At 46.9% G+C, this 15,008-nt stretch overlaps 1 protein-coding gene across 2 annotated transcripts in view; it reads right to left on the minus strand.

The window, feature by feature from the left end:
- Positions 1-542: 542 nt before the first annotated feature.
- BSG (basigin (Ok blood group)) overlaps positions 543-15,008 on the minus strand; it is a 35,714-nt gene continuing 21,248 nt past the window's right edge. For both annotated transcript variants that reach the window (XM_087952739.1, XM_087952738.1), the window contains 6 exons: positions 13,341-13,429; positions 11,710-11,846; positions 8,308-8,584; positions 3,790-3,817; positions 2,584-2,653; positions 543-647 (listed from right to left, as the gene is read on the minus strand). In XM_087952739.1, coding sequence (XP_087808865.1) covers positions 2,596-2,653; positions 3,790-3,817; positions 8,308-8,584; positions 11,710-11,846; positions 13,341-13,429 — 589 coding nt within the window. In that variant the 3' untranslated portion in view covers positions 543-647; positions 2,584-2,595. The remainder of the gene's footprint in view (positions 648-2,583; positions 2,654-3,789; positions 3,818-8,307; positions 8,585-11,709; positions 11,847-13,340; positions 13,430-15,008) is intronic.

Raw genomic sequence — 15,008 nt, forward strand, 5'->3', positions numbered from 1 at the left:
GCCGACTCTTCTACTGGCCAAACCTATTCAGGGTTGAAGCACTGCCCTTCCTAAAGTTGAGGGTGAGTTAAAACTCTAGATCAGGGGTGTCCAACCTTGGCAACTTTAAGACTTGTGGACTTCAACTCCCAGAATTCCTCAGCCAGCAAAGCTGGCTGAGGAATCTGGGAGTTGAAGTCCACAAGTCTTAAAGTTGCCAAGGTGGACACCCTGATCTAGAGTGCTTCATGCTACTGCATCATTAAATTGGGACTAATTTAATAACTCCCCCTATGGTCTGCTACTAAAAAAAGGGGGGAGAGAGAGAGAGAGAGAGAGAGAGAGAGAGAGAGCAGCACATTCTTGAGTGAGGGATGATGGTTCTTAAAACTAACTGGCAACGTTTTCTTGAAATGTCATTTCCCCCAGGCCTTCCATTTTCCTTTCCCCAACTCTCAAGATTCAGCAGTGAGGACAAAGAGGAAAAAAAACTTTATGTGTGGTTAAAACGTAAAGGCTAAAAGATCTCTCACTGCTTTTTTGTTTTCCTTTTTTTAAAAAAAAAAAAAAAAAAAGGATGCAAGGATGTTCTAGAAATATTATTGGTTTTACAGCAGGAAAGTGTCAGAAGAAACATCTAAGTTGTCTGCTTAGGTTTCATGTGTCACCTGAGAGAGAGAGGAGACAGAATATATAATTAGGCTCAACAAATGCATTGTATCGTGGGTGTTTACACACACACACACACACACACGAGTAAGAGCAAATCCAAATATCCCAATCCCAGCCAAGGATGACTTCAAAACACAGTGTCAGCCTTGGAAGCCATTTTTTACTTGGAAGCTTTGAGGCTGCCACATTCAGTACCCGAGGGAATTTGGGAGGGGGGATTTCATAGAGGAGGAGGAAGATTGGACACAACAACATTCTTTTCTCAGACAGTCAAGGACATGCTGCCCTGCCCCTGGAGGGGGGTGACTGGAGGGATGTCTCCAGTTGGGGCGAAAATTTTGATTGGGCCATGTGATGGACTGATGGGTGCAGGGGAGGGATCTTTGAATTTCTCTTTTGAACTCTCAGATGTGGCTTTTCCCAGATGTGCCAATATGACAACTCCAATACAATGGAACTTTGAGGAGTTTATTGCCTTGGAGTTGGTTAGTTGCAATGCTGACACATAGCATGACAAGAATGCCAGCTGGGAAGTATGTGAGACTCATGTGCACTAAAGGATATGAGTTTGGGGGGGGAAAGAGTTTTAAAAATATTGAATTGTGACAACTCTCTTATATGGACAGGTTCTGGGCGGCCACCGATTATGGGATCGATTCATCGCCCTCATATACAAACGGAGCAAACCCCACTCTCTTTCAGCACCGATGATGTTACCTAGTTGGGTAATGAAATATCTGGAAGGAAACAACCAAGCTCAGAAAGCACCAAGGCCTCCACAGTTAACCCTGAGCTACAATTATTCTCTTCTATCGGTAATACATGACATCTTCCCGGTATTCCTGTTAGGTGAGTGGGATAGGGCAATAATGCCGAATGACCTTCACCTGGCTGAGTAGATACCAGGTGCAAAGGGAGGTTCAAATTGGGGTTACATGCTCCATCCTTTCCCAACTTGGTATCCTGAAAATGTGTTGGATTGCAACTTTTGTCCCTCTTGTGTAAATAATGCGAGTTGCAGTCCAAGCACTTTTAGAGGGTATTACTGTGTTTCCCCAAAAATAAGACCCTGTCTTATATATTTTTTTTGTCACCAAAAAAAGGCACCAGGTCTTATTTTGGGGGGATGCCATCCACTGACTGACCTCACTTGTGCGGATCGCCCTCAGCCTCCTTTTTGCTGTCAGAGGCCTTCAGGAGCTACTTCTTCTGAGGCCAGGAAGGCTTTCTTGAAGGCCTCTGCAGCCAATAAGAGAGCTCTGGATCGATCCAGCGCTTTGTTATCAGCTCCAGAGGCCTTCAGGAAAGCTTTGCCAGCTGCAGAAGAAATGGGCAGGTATCGGGGTGTGGAAGGCCTGGCTACAACTGTCCAAAGGTAAGTAGTAAGGCGGCTGCACCCACCCTTGATCCTTACCCTAGCTTAACTTTTACCTGTCCACTCTGGAGTGGGTGGGATCTTAATTAGGGCTTATTTCGGGGGTAGGGCTTATATTGGGCGCACATGTAAAAAAATTCAAGCTAGGACTTACTCTCTGGGTAGGTGGTATTTTTTGGGAAAACAGGGTAGAACACAGAACAACAGGGTTGAAAGGGACTTCAGAGGTCCTCTAGTCCAACTCCCTGCTTACGAGGGAGACCTTATACCATTCAGGACCAATGATTGCCCAATCACTTCTTGAGTGGTAATGGGAGCACCCACAACTTCTGGGGGAAAGCTATTCCACTGACTAATTCCTCCGTCATAATCAGCCAGGACGACGACATTTCCTGGCCGAGAAGAGGCGGACTTCCTTTTCCGTTGCTGTTATTTTTCTAAAGCAAACCCAGAATTTTCAAGAATGGGGTTTTCTTTTCGTCTCTGGAGGGTGGGTGCAACGTGGCCATATTGGGGGACTCCCACCTGCCGTTGCTCAGCCCTCCCAGGAATCCTACCTTGCCGTGAGCTTAATTTGCATTCCTCTGACGCACATTCTTGTCCATGTTGTTTGCAGTGTTGCCTTTTCTGGGAGGCAAGAGGGAAAGTCGGTCAGTTCTAGACCTTAAGGACGATCTGTGTCAAAGTCTAAACTAGATTAGCAAGTAGGCGGAGTCTAGGACCTATGCTGAGACTTCACACACACACACACAATTAGAAAGCTCTCCCTTTCACCTACCCATCTGGTCAGAGACAGCAGGCAGCCCATATTCCCCAAAGTTAAAAGCGAGTGTCTCTCAACCTCGACAACTTGGAAGATGTGTTGACTTCAGCTCCCAGAATTTCCCAGCCAGCCGTGAGCTACGCTGAGATTTCAAGACAAGACCATTTTAAGCAGTTTCTCAGCCTTGGCAGCTTGAAGAAGCGTGGAGTTCAATTCCTAGGATTCTGGGCGTTGGAAGTCCACACATCTTCAAGTTGCCATGATTGAGAAAAATCTGCTCTGGCATAGCCAACCGAGCCCCTTGTGTTTCTAGACTTTAAAGCAGGGGTGTCGAACGCCAGGCTCACCCGCCGGATCTGGCCCATGGGGGTGCTTAAATCTGGCTCACGGGGCTGGCCTGGAAATAGCAAAGTGCCTTTTGGGGGCCTCTGGCAACCAGAATGGAGCACTGGGGGGGGGGTCTGGGCTCCCCACAACCCGGCAAAGTGCTGCAGGAGGCCATCCAGGCTGAAAATGGGGTGTGTGGGGGGGTGTTGTTCCCCTGCCCCCCGGTGCCCTGGTTTGGCTGGCAGGGTGTTGCAGGAGCCGTCCATCCCACGTTCCTCTCCTGGCCGGCCTGTGGAGGACAACTGTTAACACTGATCCGGCCCTCAAAGAAATCCAGTTTGACACACACACACACCCCTCACTTTAAAGGGCCCATTAATCCTTCTCCTTCTCCCCCCCTCCCCCGCTTTGGGCCCTGTGGGTTGCTCTTTCCTCCCCCCTCTGTTTCCTGCTGCTCCTCCTCTTTCACAACCTGCCAGTCTTCAGTAAGCAGCCTCTGGCTTAACCCTGGTTCTGTCAGGCAGGAGGCAGCCTCCCGAAGGGCCTTTATGCCTGCTCAGGTTAATTGCAGTTGGGCACATCCAGCTGGTTGTCTGATTTCCCACCCACAAGTGGCCTCAGGAGGTGATTTACCAGGAAAGGGGAGGGGGAGGAAACGATTCCTTATACTTACAGGGGTGCAGAGCCTCCATCATCATCATCTTTGAGCAAAGAAAGAGAGGAGGAGAAAGACTGAAGTCAGCAAGAGGATTTTGGCGAATAAGCAAATCACACTTTGTCACATTTATTTATGTATACATTTATATTTCCTATTTATAAACCGCCCAGTTTCCTCAGAGAGGCTGGGCAATTAACCTCCTTCACCCCCAATTCATTCTACTGTATCTATCTATCATCCCATCTATTATTTGTCAAAAAAAATCCCTAGCTTTTAACACATTCATTTATTTACATCCCACCTTCATTATTTTTATACATTCTGTTTTCCCCACAACAACCCTGTGAGGTGGCTTGGGCTGAGAGAGAGGGACTGGCCCAGAGTCACCCAGGTGACTTTCCTACCTAACGCGAGACCAGAATTCACAGTGGCCCAAAGTCACCCAGCTGATTTTTGTGCTTGTGGTGGGAGTAGAACTCCTGGTCCCCCCCAAGTTTCTAGCCAGGTGTCTTCACCGCTAGATAAACTAGCACAGGGGTACTACGATCATACATGGATGACAAGACAACCAGGGCAAGAGCAAGAGGTGGATTTAGTTTGGACTTCTTCCATTTACCACAAAGGGTTAACAGGCAGCAGCAAGAAAGAATTTAATTCAAAGTGAATGCCAGCAAGTATGCCAAATTTATAAGCTTTTAAACCAGACAGGCACTTTTAAGCTGTCTGGACTTCAACTCCCAGAATTCCCCAGCCAGCATGCTGGTTGGGGAATTCTGGGAGGTGAAGTCCAGACAGCTGTAAGTACCTAAGGCTGAGAAACACTGTTTTAAGCCAATCAAGAAACCTTCCTATCCTCTTAAGACAGCGGTCCCCAACCGTTGCAGCTTGGTGGTCCAGCCCAGCATGGGGGATGGGAAGAGGGGATGGTTTTGTGTGAGTGGTGTGTGTGTGTGTGAGCTCTCCCACCACTTGTGTGGCCCGGTTCTGAATGGGTCGTGACCCAGTAGTGGGCTGCAGCCTGGGCATCCAAGACAGAAGTAGGGAACTATGGCCTCTTTATGATTGGAGGACTTCAACTCCCAGAATTCCTGAGGCCCGCCATTCCTGCTGGCTCAAGAATACTGGGGATTGAAGTCCACAAATCGTAACAGGACGATAGTTCCCCACGCCTGCTCTAAGATTTTCCCTTTCCCTTTACTCCAGTCAAAGAATTGCTGCAAAGACAACGTATATATGAAGCAGGACTTTAAGTTTATAAGGATGAAGAAAGTCAAGAATATTTTCCGGCTTACCAAGAAAAATATAAAGAACAATGATTTAAATATCCACAGCAAGGAAAACATTGTTTTAAAAGGAAAGAAGAGAAGGGGGTGGCACAGGGGGAGATGCTGAATTTCTGATTTAGACTGAAACATCTCAGGTATTTAAAGGAAAAATATTTTTTAAAAATGCAAACATGTGGAGGGAAAAACACTGACAAGAATACTTCCTGAGAGAAGAAATTCACTGCTGACAGCAGTGAAATAAGGCTGACATTGGCGAAGAGATTTCTCCAGGGATTTAAAAACATTCCTGCCCATTGATTGAGGCAGCAGAGTTGTTTGTTTTGGCCCCCCACAGGAGACAAGGAACAAGGGGAGCAGATAAAGTCTCACTCAGCAATGTTTCCACAGTGCCCAAGACCACCGAAGTTGCCATCGGAGTGAGATTAATTTCCTTTCCAGGTGTGGAATCCAAGCCAAGCTTAGTATAATTAGGCAACCTAATGGGCGAACATGCAGGAGCCTCTTAAGGCAGGGGTCCCCTAACCCACCCACCCCCAGTTTGTGGACTGGCACTGGGCCGTGGCATGCCACAAACCAGGCTGCACAAACAAGCAAAGCGCCATCCGTGGGATGCAGGCAGCACACGAAACCACGCCCGGTCCAGTCCGTGACCCAAAAGGTTGGGGGGCGTTGTCTTAAGGCATCTCAACCCTAGAGAATCTGACCCCTTACAGGCCTTCAACCCAGGGCAGAGTTAGCTGTCATTTTAAGGGACAGACTCTCCAAATTATAAGTGACAACACAGAATGATTTCACTCAGAAAAGCCAGGGAAAAGTATTGACAGCAAATTTTTAAAGGCTTTCCATTCTCAGCCTCTGTTAATACATGACCTCCTTGTAATTTCCCAATGTCGGGAAAATCCTGGTACAGATGCACACAAGAGCATCTTGGCACCAGCTGTTTGCGGAGACTCAGCTGCACGAAGCGGACTTCAGCCAAATCCGTCCAGGGGATACTTAGCCAACATTGATCATGTAGGACGTGATAAACCCAAGGGTTGATTTACTCACTTCATAAATGTTAATTAAATGCCCCAGTCAAAAATAGGGCCAGGTTTAGGTCTTTTACCATATTTTTCGCACTATAAGACGCACTCCCCCTCCCCACCAAAAAAGTGGGTGGAAATGTCGGTGCATCTTATAGCAATAGCACTTAAGACTTATATACCACTTTATAGCGCTTTTACACCCCTCTATAAGTGATTTACAGAGTCAGCGTCTTGCCCCCAACAATTTGGGCCCTCATTTTACTGATCTTGGAAGGATGAGTCAACCTTGAGCCTGGTGGGATTTGAACTGCCAAATTGCAGGCAGCTGGCTGCAGTAGAAGTAGTTTGCAGTACTGCACTCTAACCACTGCGTCACAGAGGCTCCTATATAGAGCGAATGCTGCCGAAGCCCCGCCCACCCGCCAGCCCCCGACCTTCGACCTCGGCCTCCCAGCATTTTTGCCTCCTTGCAGCAAACAGCCCGGTCAGCTTCAACACAGCATGATTAGCACAAGTGGCCTGCTGGAATACCGCCGCTCAGCTGTTCCAGGCTGTGGGGATCGCCACCGCACACCACCGTATCCATGCGTCCTATTTTTGGCTCATTCCAGCCAGCGGGGATCAGCGGTCTGGAACAGGGCAAAAATGGGGTGCGTGGAGGCGGCAGCGATCCCCGCAGCCTGGAACAGCTGATCGGCGGTATTCTGGGAGGCCAATCCAATCGCCAATCAGCTGCTCGTGCTAAATCGTGCTGTGCTGAAGCTGACCGGGCTGTTTGCTGCAAGGAGGCAGAGGCAGATCACCCCCCTTCCCCTCCCCCCCGTTTTCCTCCCCAAAATCTAGGTGCATCTTATAGTCTGGAGTGTCTTATAGTGCAAAAAATATGGTATATCGTTAGACGTTTGTTGCTTTGACATGATAACGCATCAGAAGAAAACTGCTTCTGGAGGTGGAGTAGGTGGAGAGCTGTCACAGAGACGAAGAATAAATTAACAGTGTTGGATATTCCTGGAAGGAGGGATCCATATTAAGTGAAAGAACACAAGGATCTCACCAACTTCCCACTCGGGTTTGGAGAGAATTATCTCTTATTTCAGGGGTCCCCAGCCATGCAGCCACAGCCCACCAGGCCACAGCTGGGCAAGCATGCGCACACGAAGCTCCACTCATGTGAGCAGAGGGTGCTTGCGCATGGAGCTGCATTTGTGCAAATGGAGCTTTGCGCGCAAGTGCCCTTTGCTCACGTGAGGGGAGCTTCGCGCGGAAGCACTACGGCCTCCGCTCCACTTGTTTAGCAGTTGTTCAAAGTTGTGACAGTGCTGAACAAGTGGTACTTAAGACCAGTCCTCGAGGTTCTGGCTGATTTTTGCTTAGCGGTGGCAGCAGGGACTGCTGGGATTGCTGTCGCTAAGCGAAGACACTTCATTTAACGACAGAAATACTGGTCCCAATTACCATGGTTAAATGAGGAAAACCTCTTTATGGGCACCAAAGGCTATTAAGAGTCTTCAGTAATTTAAGATTTTGCTCAAAATATTACTTGGGAGGATGCCAGCCCTTCCTTGACTAATGCACAGTGGTACCCCTGTACTCAACTGTTTGAAAACCGGCTGAATTTGGCACTTGATGCATTTTGATGTGAAAATGTTGTCCTAGTACTCATCGTTTGTTTCGTACCCAATGCGGTGTGGTAGGAAGCAGGGACAGACATGGAAAACAGACAGGGAGTCAGCCATGTTGGGAAGGTTACTACAAAAGGAAGTGGGGGACGGCCGCAGAGGGCAGACAGGAAGTCACCAACATAGGAAAAGGGACAGACAGGAAGTCCTTCCCGGCCAAAACAAAGGGGTATCTGGAAAGTCAGGTGGTCTGTTTGGTACTTATTGTTTTTCGTATTTGTCATGCCTCCCCAGAACTAACAAGTAATTGCACTTAGATTTATATACTGCTTCATAGCCCTCTCTAAGCGGTTTACAGAGTCAGCATGTTGCCCTCAACAAATCTGGGTCCTCATTTTACCCACCTCGGAAGGATGGAAGGCTCAGTCGACCTTGAGCCGGTCAGGATCGAACTGGCAAATTGCTGGTAGACAGCAGTCAGCAGAAGTCGCCTATGGTACTACATTCTAACCCCTGTGGCTCCTTAGTACCACATTATAATATTATATGATTGCAATAGTATTATGATTAATCTCCCCCTGGCCCATTCCAGCACCTTACCCTCGGGAACCTCATTGGGCTTTCTCCTCTTCTCGTAGATGAAGATTATTGTGACCAGCACCAGCACCTCCACTACAATCCCCAGGAATGGCCACAGAGCAGCCAGCCGGCTCCGCACCTTCAGGGTCACCTCAGCACTCCCTTCGCCCATTTCATTGGTGGCATTGCAGACGTAAATCCCGGGGTCCTTCTCCAGGTCCAAAGAAATGACCCGAAGATCTGTCTTGGTGCCATTGGATTGGATGTAGAATCTTTCTTCAGTGCCGTTGGCAACAGGCTGGGGGAGAAGAGGGGTGTCACTAGCGACAGAGGCAGACCCTTAGAAAGAGCTACAGACAAGTCCTCTGCTAACGACCACAGTTGAGCCCAAAGTTTCTGTTAAGCAAGGCAGTTGTTAAGTGAGCTTTGCCCCCGTTTTATGACCTTTCTGGCCACCATCGTTTAAGCGAATCGCGGCAATTGTTAAAGTTAGTAACACAGTCATTAAGTGAATCTGGCTTTCCCACTGACTCTGCTTGTCAGGAGGTCGCAAAAGGGGATCACATGATCCTGGGACACGGCAGCCATCGTAAGTATGAACCAGTTGCCTGAATTTTGATCACATAACCGCTGGGGTGCTGCAATGGTTAAGTGTGAAAAACAGTCACATTTTTCAGCAATACCTGAGTGGTGCAAACAGGTCTTGGAACCGTTGAAAGGACTGCATTGTAGCTTGGAGATAAACGATGTCGTAATCCCACCCACCCCGTTCCAAGAAGGCTCCACGCCCATTTGCACCACTCAGGTAAACCTCCAAGTGGCCTCAATGACTCTCTAAAAAGAATGCAAATGACCAGCTGTGTCTGCAAGAAGTATAAATCCTTCCCTTCCCCACCATCCAGTCAGAGCTGAAGAAGCTTCTTGGATGAGAAGTGAAACGTCTTCAAAGAAAAACCAGAAAGTCCAGTTGCCTCTTGAAAAAAAGCACTTTTAGGATTTCTGAGGGACATTGAGGCCACTTGGAGGTTTATTCTATTCAGATGACGCTGAGAACACAGATAAACCTCCAAGTTGCCTCAACGACTCTCTAAAATAATGCAAATGACCAGATGACTGCAAGGAATATAAATCCCTCCATTCCCCACTATCCCAAGTCAGAGCTGAAGAAGCTTTCTGGATGAGAAGTGAAACGTCTTCAAAAGAAAAACCAGAAAGTCCACTTGCCTCTTGAAAAAAGCACCTTTGGGACACCGTGACCTGCATGGCTGAGAATCTCCACAGACAATTACGAGGGTAGTCTGTGGCTTATGGCATGCAAACTATGTGGCTTATATTGAGGTTTGTGGCATGTAAATCATGGGGGTGGTGTGTAGCCCTCCACCCTTTTTTTTTTAACCTTTGGTTTAATTCTGTTTTTGTTTTATTTTACTTTTTAACTACATCTCGTTGTACGTGGCTGAATGGCTTTTATCTGTAAATCACACAGTCACTCGGATGAGGTGGGCCATATATAAATTTAGAGGGTTCCCCCCCCTAGCCCTTGCGGGAGCATGATAAAAATTAAACCTGGGGTCCTGTTTTATTTTATTTATTGAATTTAGAGACCACCCATCCCCCCCCCCCATGCATCTCCCTCTTGAAAAAAAGCACCTTTAGGATTTCTAAATCTCTGGGTGGGACTCTGGGTGAGGTACAAGTAAAATATTAAAAAACATTTAACCTTTTTCCTCTCATGTGCTCCACATTATTTTTTTTTTGGGGGGAAGAGCCCTTATCAGTTGTATAATCAGAAAAAAACAATCTACTGGGTCAAGACTTTGTTAGTGGCTAATCAGACCCTTTCAAATAAAAAGAAAGCATTTTGGCTTTTTATATCGACGTACTCACCCGCCCTTAAACTGAGTATATAATGCTATTTAAAAACTGGCACTGGGTTTCTAGTCAAGAGCATGAGTCAGCAAACGTTGTACAGAGGGTCCTTGACTTAAGACCACCATGGACTCCAGAATTTCCTTTGCAAGGCAAGGCAGTTGTTAAGTGAAATTTGTCCCATTTTATGACCTTCTTTGCCACAGTTGTTAAAACAAATCACAAGGCAGTTCAGTGCATCTGGCAAGATTCTAAATGATTTATGTCAGTGATCCCCAACTTTTTTGCGATGCGACCGGTACGGCATCAGCTGGCGCCGCCATCTTTTTGATGAAAAGTGCTTCCGGTGACCTCACCGGAGCACTTTTTCATCAAAAAGATAGGCGGCGCTCTTCTCGATGAGCTTTCCGGTAGAAATGGCTTTCTACCGGAAAAGCTCACCGGAAGCACTTTTTCATCAAAAAGATGGCGGCGCCCAGCAAACCAGCGGCCCGGTAGGACTTGTTCCACGGACCGGTACCAGTCCGTGGACCGGTGGTTGGGGACCCCTGATTTATGTGACCATGGACAGGGTGACTGTCATAAATACACACCCAAATTTTAACCACATGATCAAGGGGAGGTGGTGAGTGTGAAAACCGATCACAGGTCACTTTTTTTCAGTGCCACTATAGCTTCAAAATGTCACTAAATGGATGGATGTATAGGGTCTCATGAAGAGGTGGTATTCAGCAGGTTCTGACCGGTTCTGGAAAACCGGTAGCAGAAATTTTGAGTAGTTTGGAGAACTGGCAAATACCACCTCTGACTGGTCCTGCCCCCATCTCTTATCTGCCTCCTGAGTTTCAGCTGATCGGCTGGGTCTCCTTTGGTTGCCCTGCACAGGAGAACGGAGCTGGAAAGCAGGTTAGTGGGGTGGGGAGGGAATGGGGATTTTACAGTATCCTTCCCTTGCCACGCCCACCAAGCCACGCTCACAGAACCAGTAGTAAAAAAATTTTTTAATCCCATCACTGGTCTCATGCTTGAGCAGGGGTTGGACAAGAAAACCTCCAAGGTTCCTTCCAACTCTGTTATTCTTTATAACCGAGAGAACGGTGATAAACAATACTTGGAAATGTACATCAGGTCTTCTGATAGCAAAATCGCATCTTATTGGCTAGAATCAAGGGGAAGATGACTTTGAAAAAGCTTCCTCTCTTACCGTGACATGCAAGACGAGGCAAGGAGGGGCTGGGAGGGGCGCCCCTCAATGCGAGTGACATCGAGTTGGCCACCCCCACCCAGTCACATGACCACCCAGCAACGCCTACCCAGCAGTCATTAGGGCAGAGAACCGGTTAAATCCCACCACTGGTTGTAAATCGAGGGCTTTTCTTTTTTACAGGTATGTATGTTAATCTCCCTCTTCAATTCACCGTCTCTGAAGAAAGACCCCTAACTGGAAAGGCCGCAGGTGGGACTCTTAACATGGTTTCTCCATAAGCAGCCAGGACACTTAAGTGTGGAGGAAAAGCAGGAGAATCCTGGGTTCGTGGCAGGAAAGGCGCTCACCTGAGGCACCTGGTCTACCATCTTGTACCAAGTCCACTGGGTAGCAGGAGGGTAAGAATTGCATTTGCAAGTCAGCGTTATGGCGTCTCCTTCGTTTCCGTGCTCCGTCTTCTTGTAGGGCACCACGTGGGGAGCAACTGCAACAGGATATCAGAAAAGCCAGTAGGTCACCATCAGTTCAAAGAGGGGTCGGAGGAGAGGTTGATCAAGAAACCCTCCTGGCCTATAAACTCTCGTCCATCGTGAACAGCAGATTTCTTTGCAAGGTCTGGGAATTAGTTATTTGGCGACAGAGGTGCAAAAGGCTGGGAAAACACAGGAATTTCATCTAGCAACTGCAATAGCACTTATAAGACTTATATACCGCTTCATGGTGTTTTCTAGCCCTCTTTAAGCGGTTTAGAGTCAGCCTATTGCCCCCAACAATCTGGGTCCTCATTTTACCGACCTCGGGAAAGATGGAAGGCTGGGTCAACTTTGAGCCGGTCAAGATCGAACTGCTGGCAGTCGGCAGAGTTAACCTGCAATGCTGCATTCTAACTAGCTCGTTATCATATCATAACCTCCCTCAATTTATCATCCTTGGGAGGTATTCGGTTATGAATCCCATAATTCCAGTATGGAAATTGCAATCCGATTTAACTAGAGCAGGGTTTCCAACTATGACAACCTTAAGATGCGTGGACTTCAAGTTTCAGTCCTCAGGGCTGGCTGGGGAATTCGGGGAGTTGAAGTCCATGCATCTTAAAGTTGCCAAGATTGGGAAACCCTGACCTAGAGGATACCAGACTGGTCTACATCGTCTGAAACAGACTTCCACTCGGATTTCCTGGAGACAAATATTTGGGTATTGTTATGGTCCCCTCTAGGTGATGAAAAATGGGTGGCACTAGTACTTAAGACTTATATACTACTTCATAGTTCTTTACAGCCCTCTCGAAGTGGTCTATGAAGTCAGCATATGGCCCCCAACAATCTGGGTCTTCATGTTACCAACCTTGGAATGATGGAAGGCTGAGTCAACCTTGGGTTGGGCAGGATCAAATTCCTGGCAGTGGGCAGAGTCAGCCTGCAATACTGCATTCTCATCACTGTGCCACCACCGTCCTTCCTTCCTTCCTTCCTTCCTTCCTTCCTTCCTTCCTTCCTTCCTTCCTTCCTTCCTTCCTTCCTTCCTTCCTTCCTTCCTTCCTTCCTTCCTTCCTTCCTTCCTTCCTTCCCTCCCTCCCTCCCTCCCTCCCTCCCTCCCTCTCCTCCCACTTAGCATTTATATACCGCTTCACAGTGCTTTACAACCCTCTCTAAGTGGTTTACAGAGTCAGCCTCTAGCCCCCAACAATCTGGAACCTCATTTTACCAATCTCGGAAGGATGGAAGGCTGAATCAACCTTGAGCTGATCAGGATCAAACTGCTGGCAGTGAGCAGCGAATTAGCCTGCAATACTGCATTCTAACCACTGTGCCTTCATAGCTCCTTTTTTTCTCAGACTAGAGTGGCAGCTAGAGGAACTCATGAGCAGTGGCTCGTTCCTCATGCATTGGACAACACCAAGTCCTTCTCCTCTGTGTACAAGCTTCACCCATGGAAAGAGGGGAAAAAAGCAGAGGACTGAAGCCCCCACAACAGTTACCTTTCACGTACACCGTTGCTTTTGAGAGGGGCATGGTGTCAAAGACGCAGTGGTACTCTCCCGAGGTTTCGTAATCCACTTTGGGGATCCTAGGATTCAAAAACACACACACAAACACATACCAGCAGGTGACAAGTAGAACACACAAAAGCATCGCAGGAGGAGAACTGGGAATGGGTATTGCCAATTATAATGTCACTCAGAAAAGGCAATGGTCACGGAGTAAAAGGAACTACATTCCAGCATCATCCAGGAGGGGAAAAAAAAAACCACTAGGAAAGGCTGGATTAGATTTCCTATCAAAGGGTAGGACACACACCTAAAACTCCGCTGAGCACACCTAATTAAAACTTTCTGGGACAGGGCTGGAATCTTGAGAGGAAAAGTTCCAGGAAGCCATCACAATAAAACAATAGAGTGGATAGAATAATCCTGACTGTCCAAGAATCTTCCATCTATAGATGTAGCTGAAGAGTTCAAATAACCAACCAATCGCTCCTTGCAGGATGGCATATCTTGTTTTAATTTTATTTATTTTTATTTATTTGATTTATATTGCCTATTTGCCCATGGCGACTCCATTAATTAATTAATTAATCAATTAATGCCCAAGGCTCTGGCACCAGGTAGTCAGATTGGCAAAGTTTCTACTGATTGCCTCTCTGGTGGAATAATAACGCTTTTTCTGAAGGATTTATCTTTGTTTTAGTGAAGTCCGATCAGAAATTAACATAGGTAGCCCTGAACTTACAGTCATTCATTTGCTCAAAGCTACAACAGTCCTGAGAAATGTGCAACCAAATCCTTGCACTTACAACCAATGCAAGCCACATCATCAAAATTTGGTTGCTTGGCACCTGGCTTGTATAGGTAGTCCTTGACTTACAACCATTTGAAGTCACAATGGTGCTGAAAAAAATGACTTATGACCGTTTTTCAGGCTTACGACCGTTGTAGCATCCCCAGGGCAACATGATTTACATCCGGATGCTTGGCAAGTGGTCCATATTTATGACGGCCGCAGTGTCCCAGGGTCACGTGATCCCCTTTTGCGATCTTCTGACAAGCAACATCAATGGGGAAGCCAGATTCACTTAACAACAGTGCTATGTAATAAATTGAGACATGCAAAACAACATTTCTAGGATAGTTGATAAGTAAGTAACCTGGTTGTTAAGGGAATCTGTTACTAACAACTGCAGGAATTCACTTGACAAACGTGGCAAGAAAAGTTGTAAAATGAGGCAAAACTCAACTTAGCAGATTTCTCACTTAGCAGCATAAATTTTGGGCTCAATTGTGGACCGCCTGTATTTACGTTTGCAGCATCCTTGGGGGGGAGGAGGAGACATGCACGCCATTTGCAACCTTCCCTTCGCTTAAAGAACGCATGATTTGCTCAACAACTTTAACCATAGCAAAAAAGGTCTTAAAACTGGGGGCTGGCTCATTGAACAGCTGCATTGCTTAACAACAGAAATTCTGGTCTCATTTATGGCTGTAAGTTGAAGACTATATGTATTATATAGCTACTCTTCTGGTTGTTAATTTGCTGGAGGAAGTGTACTTCCCCCTTTTCAGGAGATGTACAGTACAGGTAGTCCTTGACTTATGACAACAGAGCCCAAAATTTATGTTACTAAGTAAAACAGTGAAGTGTATTTTGAC

Source organism: Notechis scutatus, chromosome 1 (genome assembly GCF_049901735.1).
Source record: "Notechis scutatus isolate UNSWTSFEM ecotype Mainland chromosome 1, rNotScu1.2, whole genome shotgun sequence".
NCBI lineage: Eukaryota > Metazoa > Chordata > Lepidosauria > Squamata > Elapidae > Notechis > Notechis scutatus.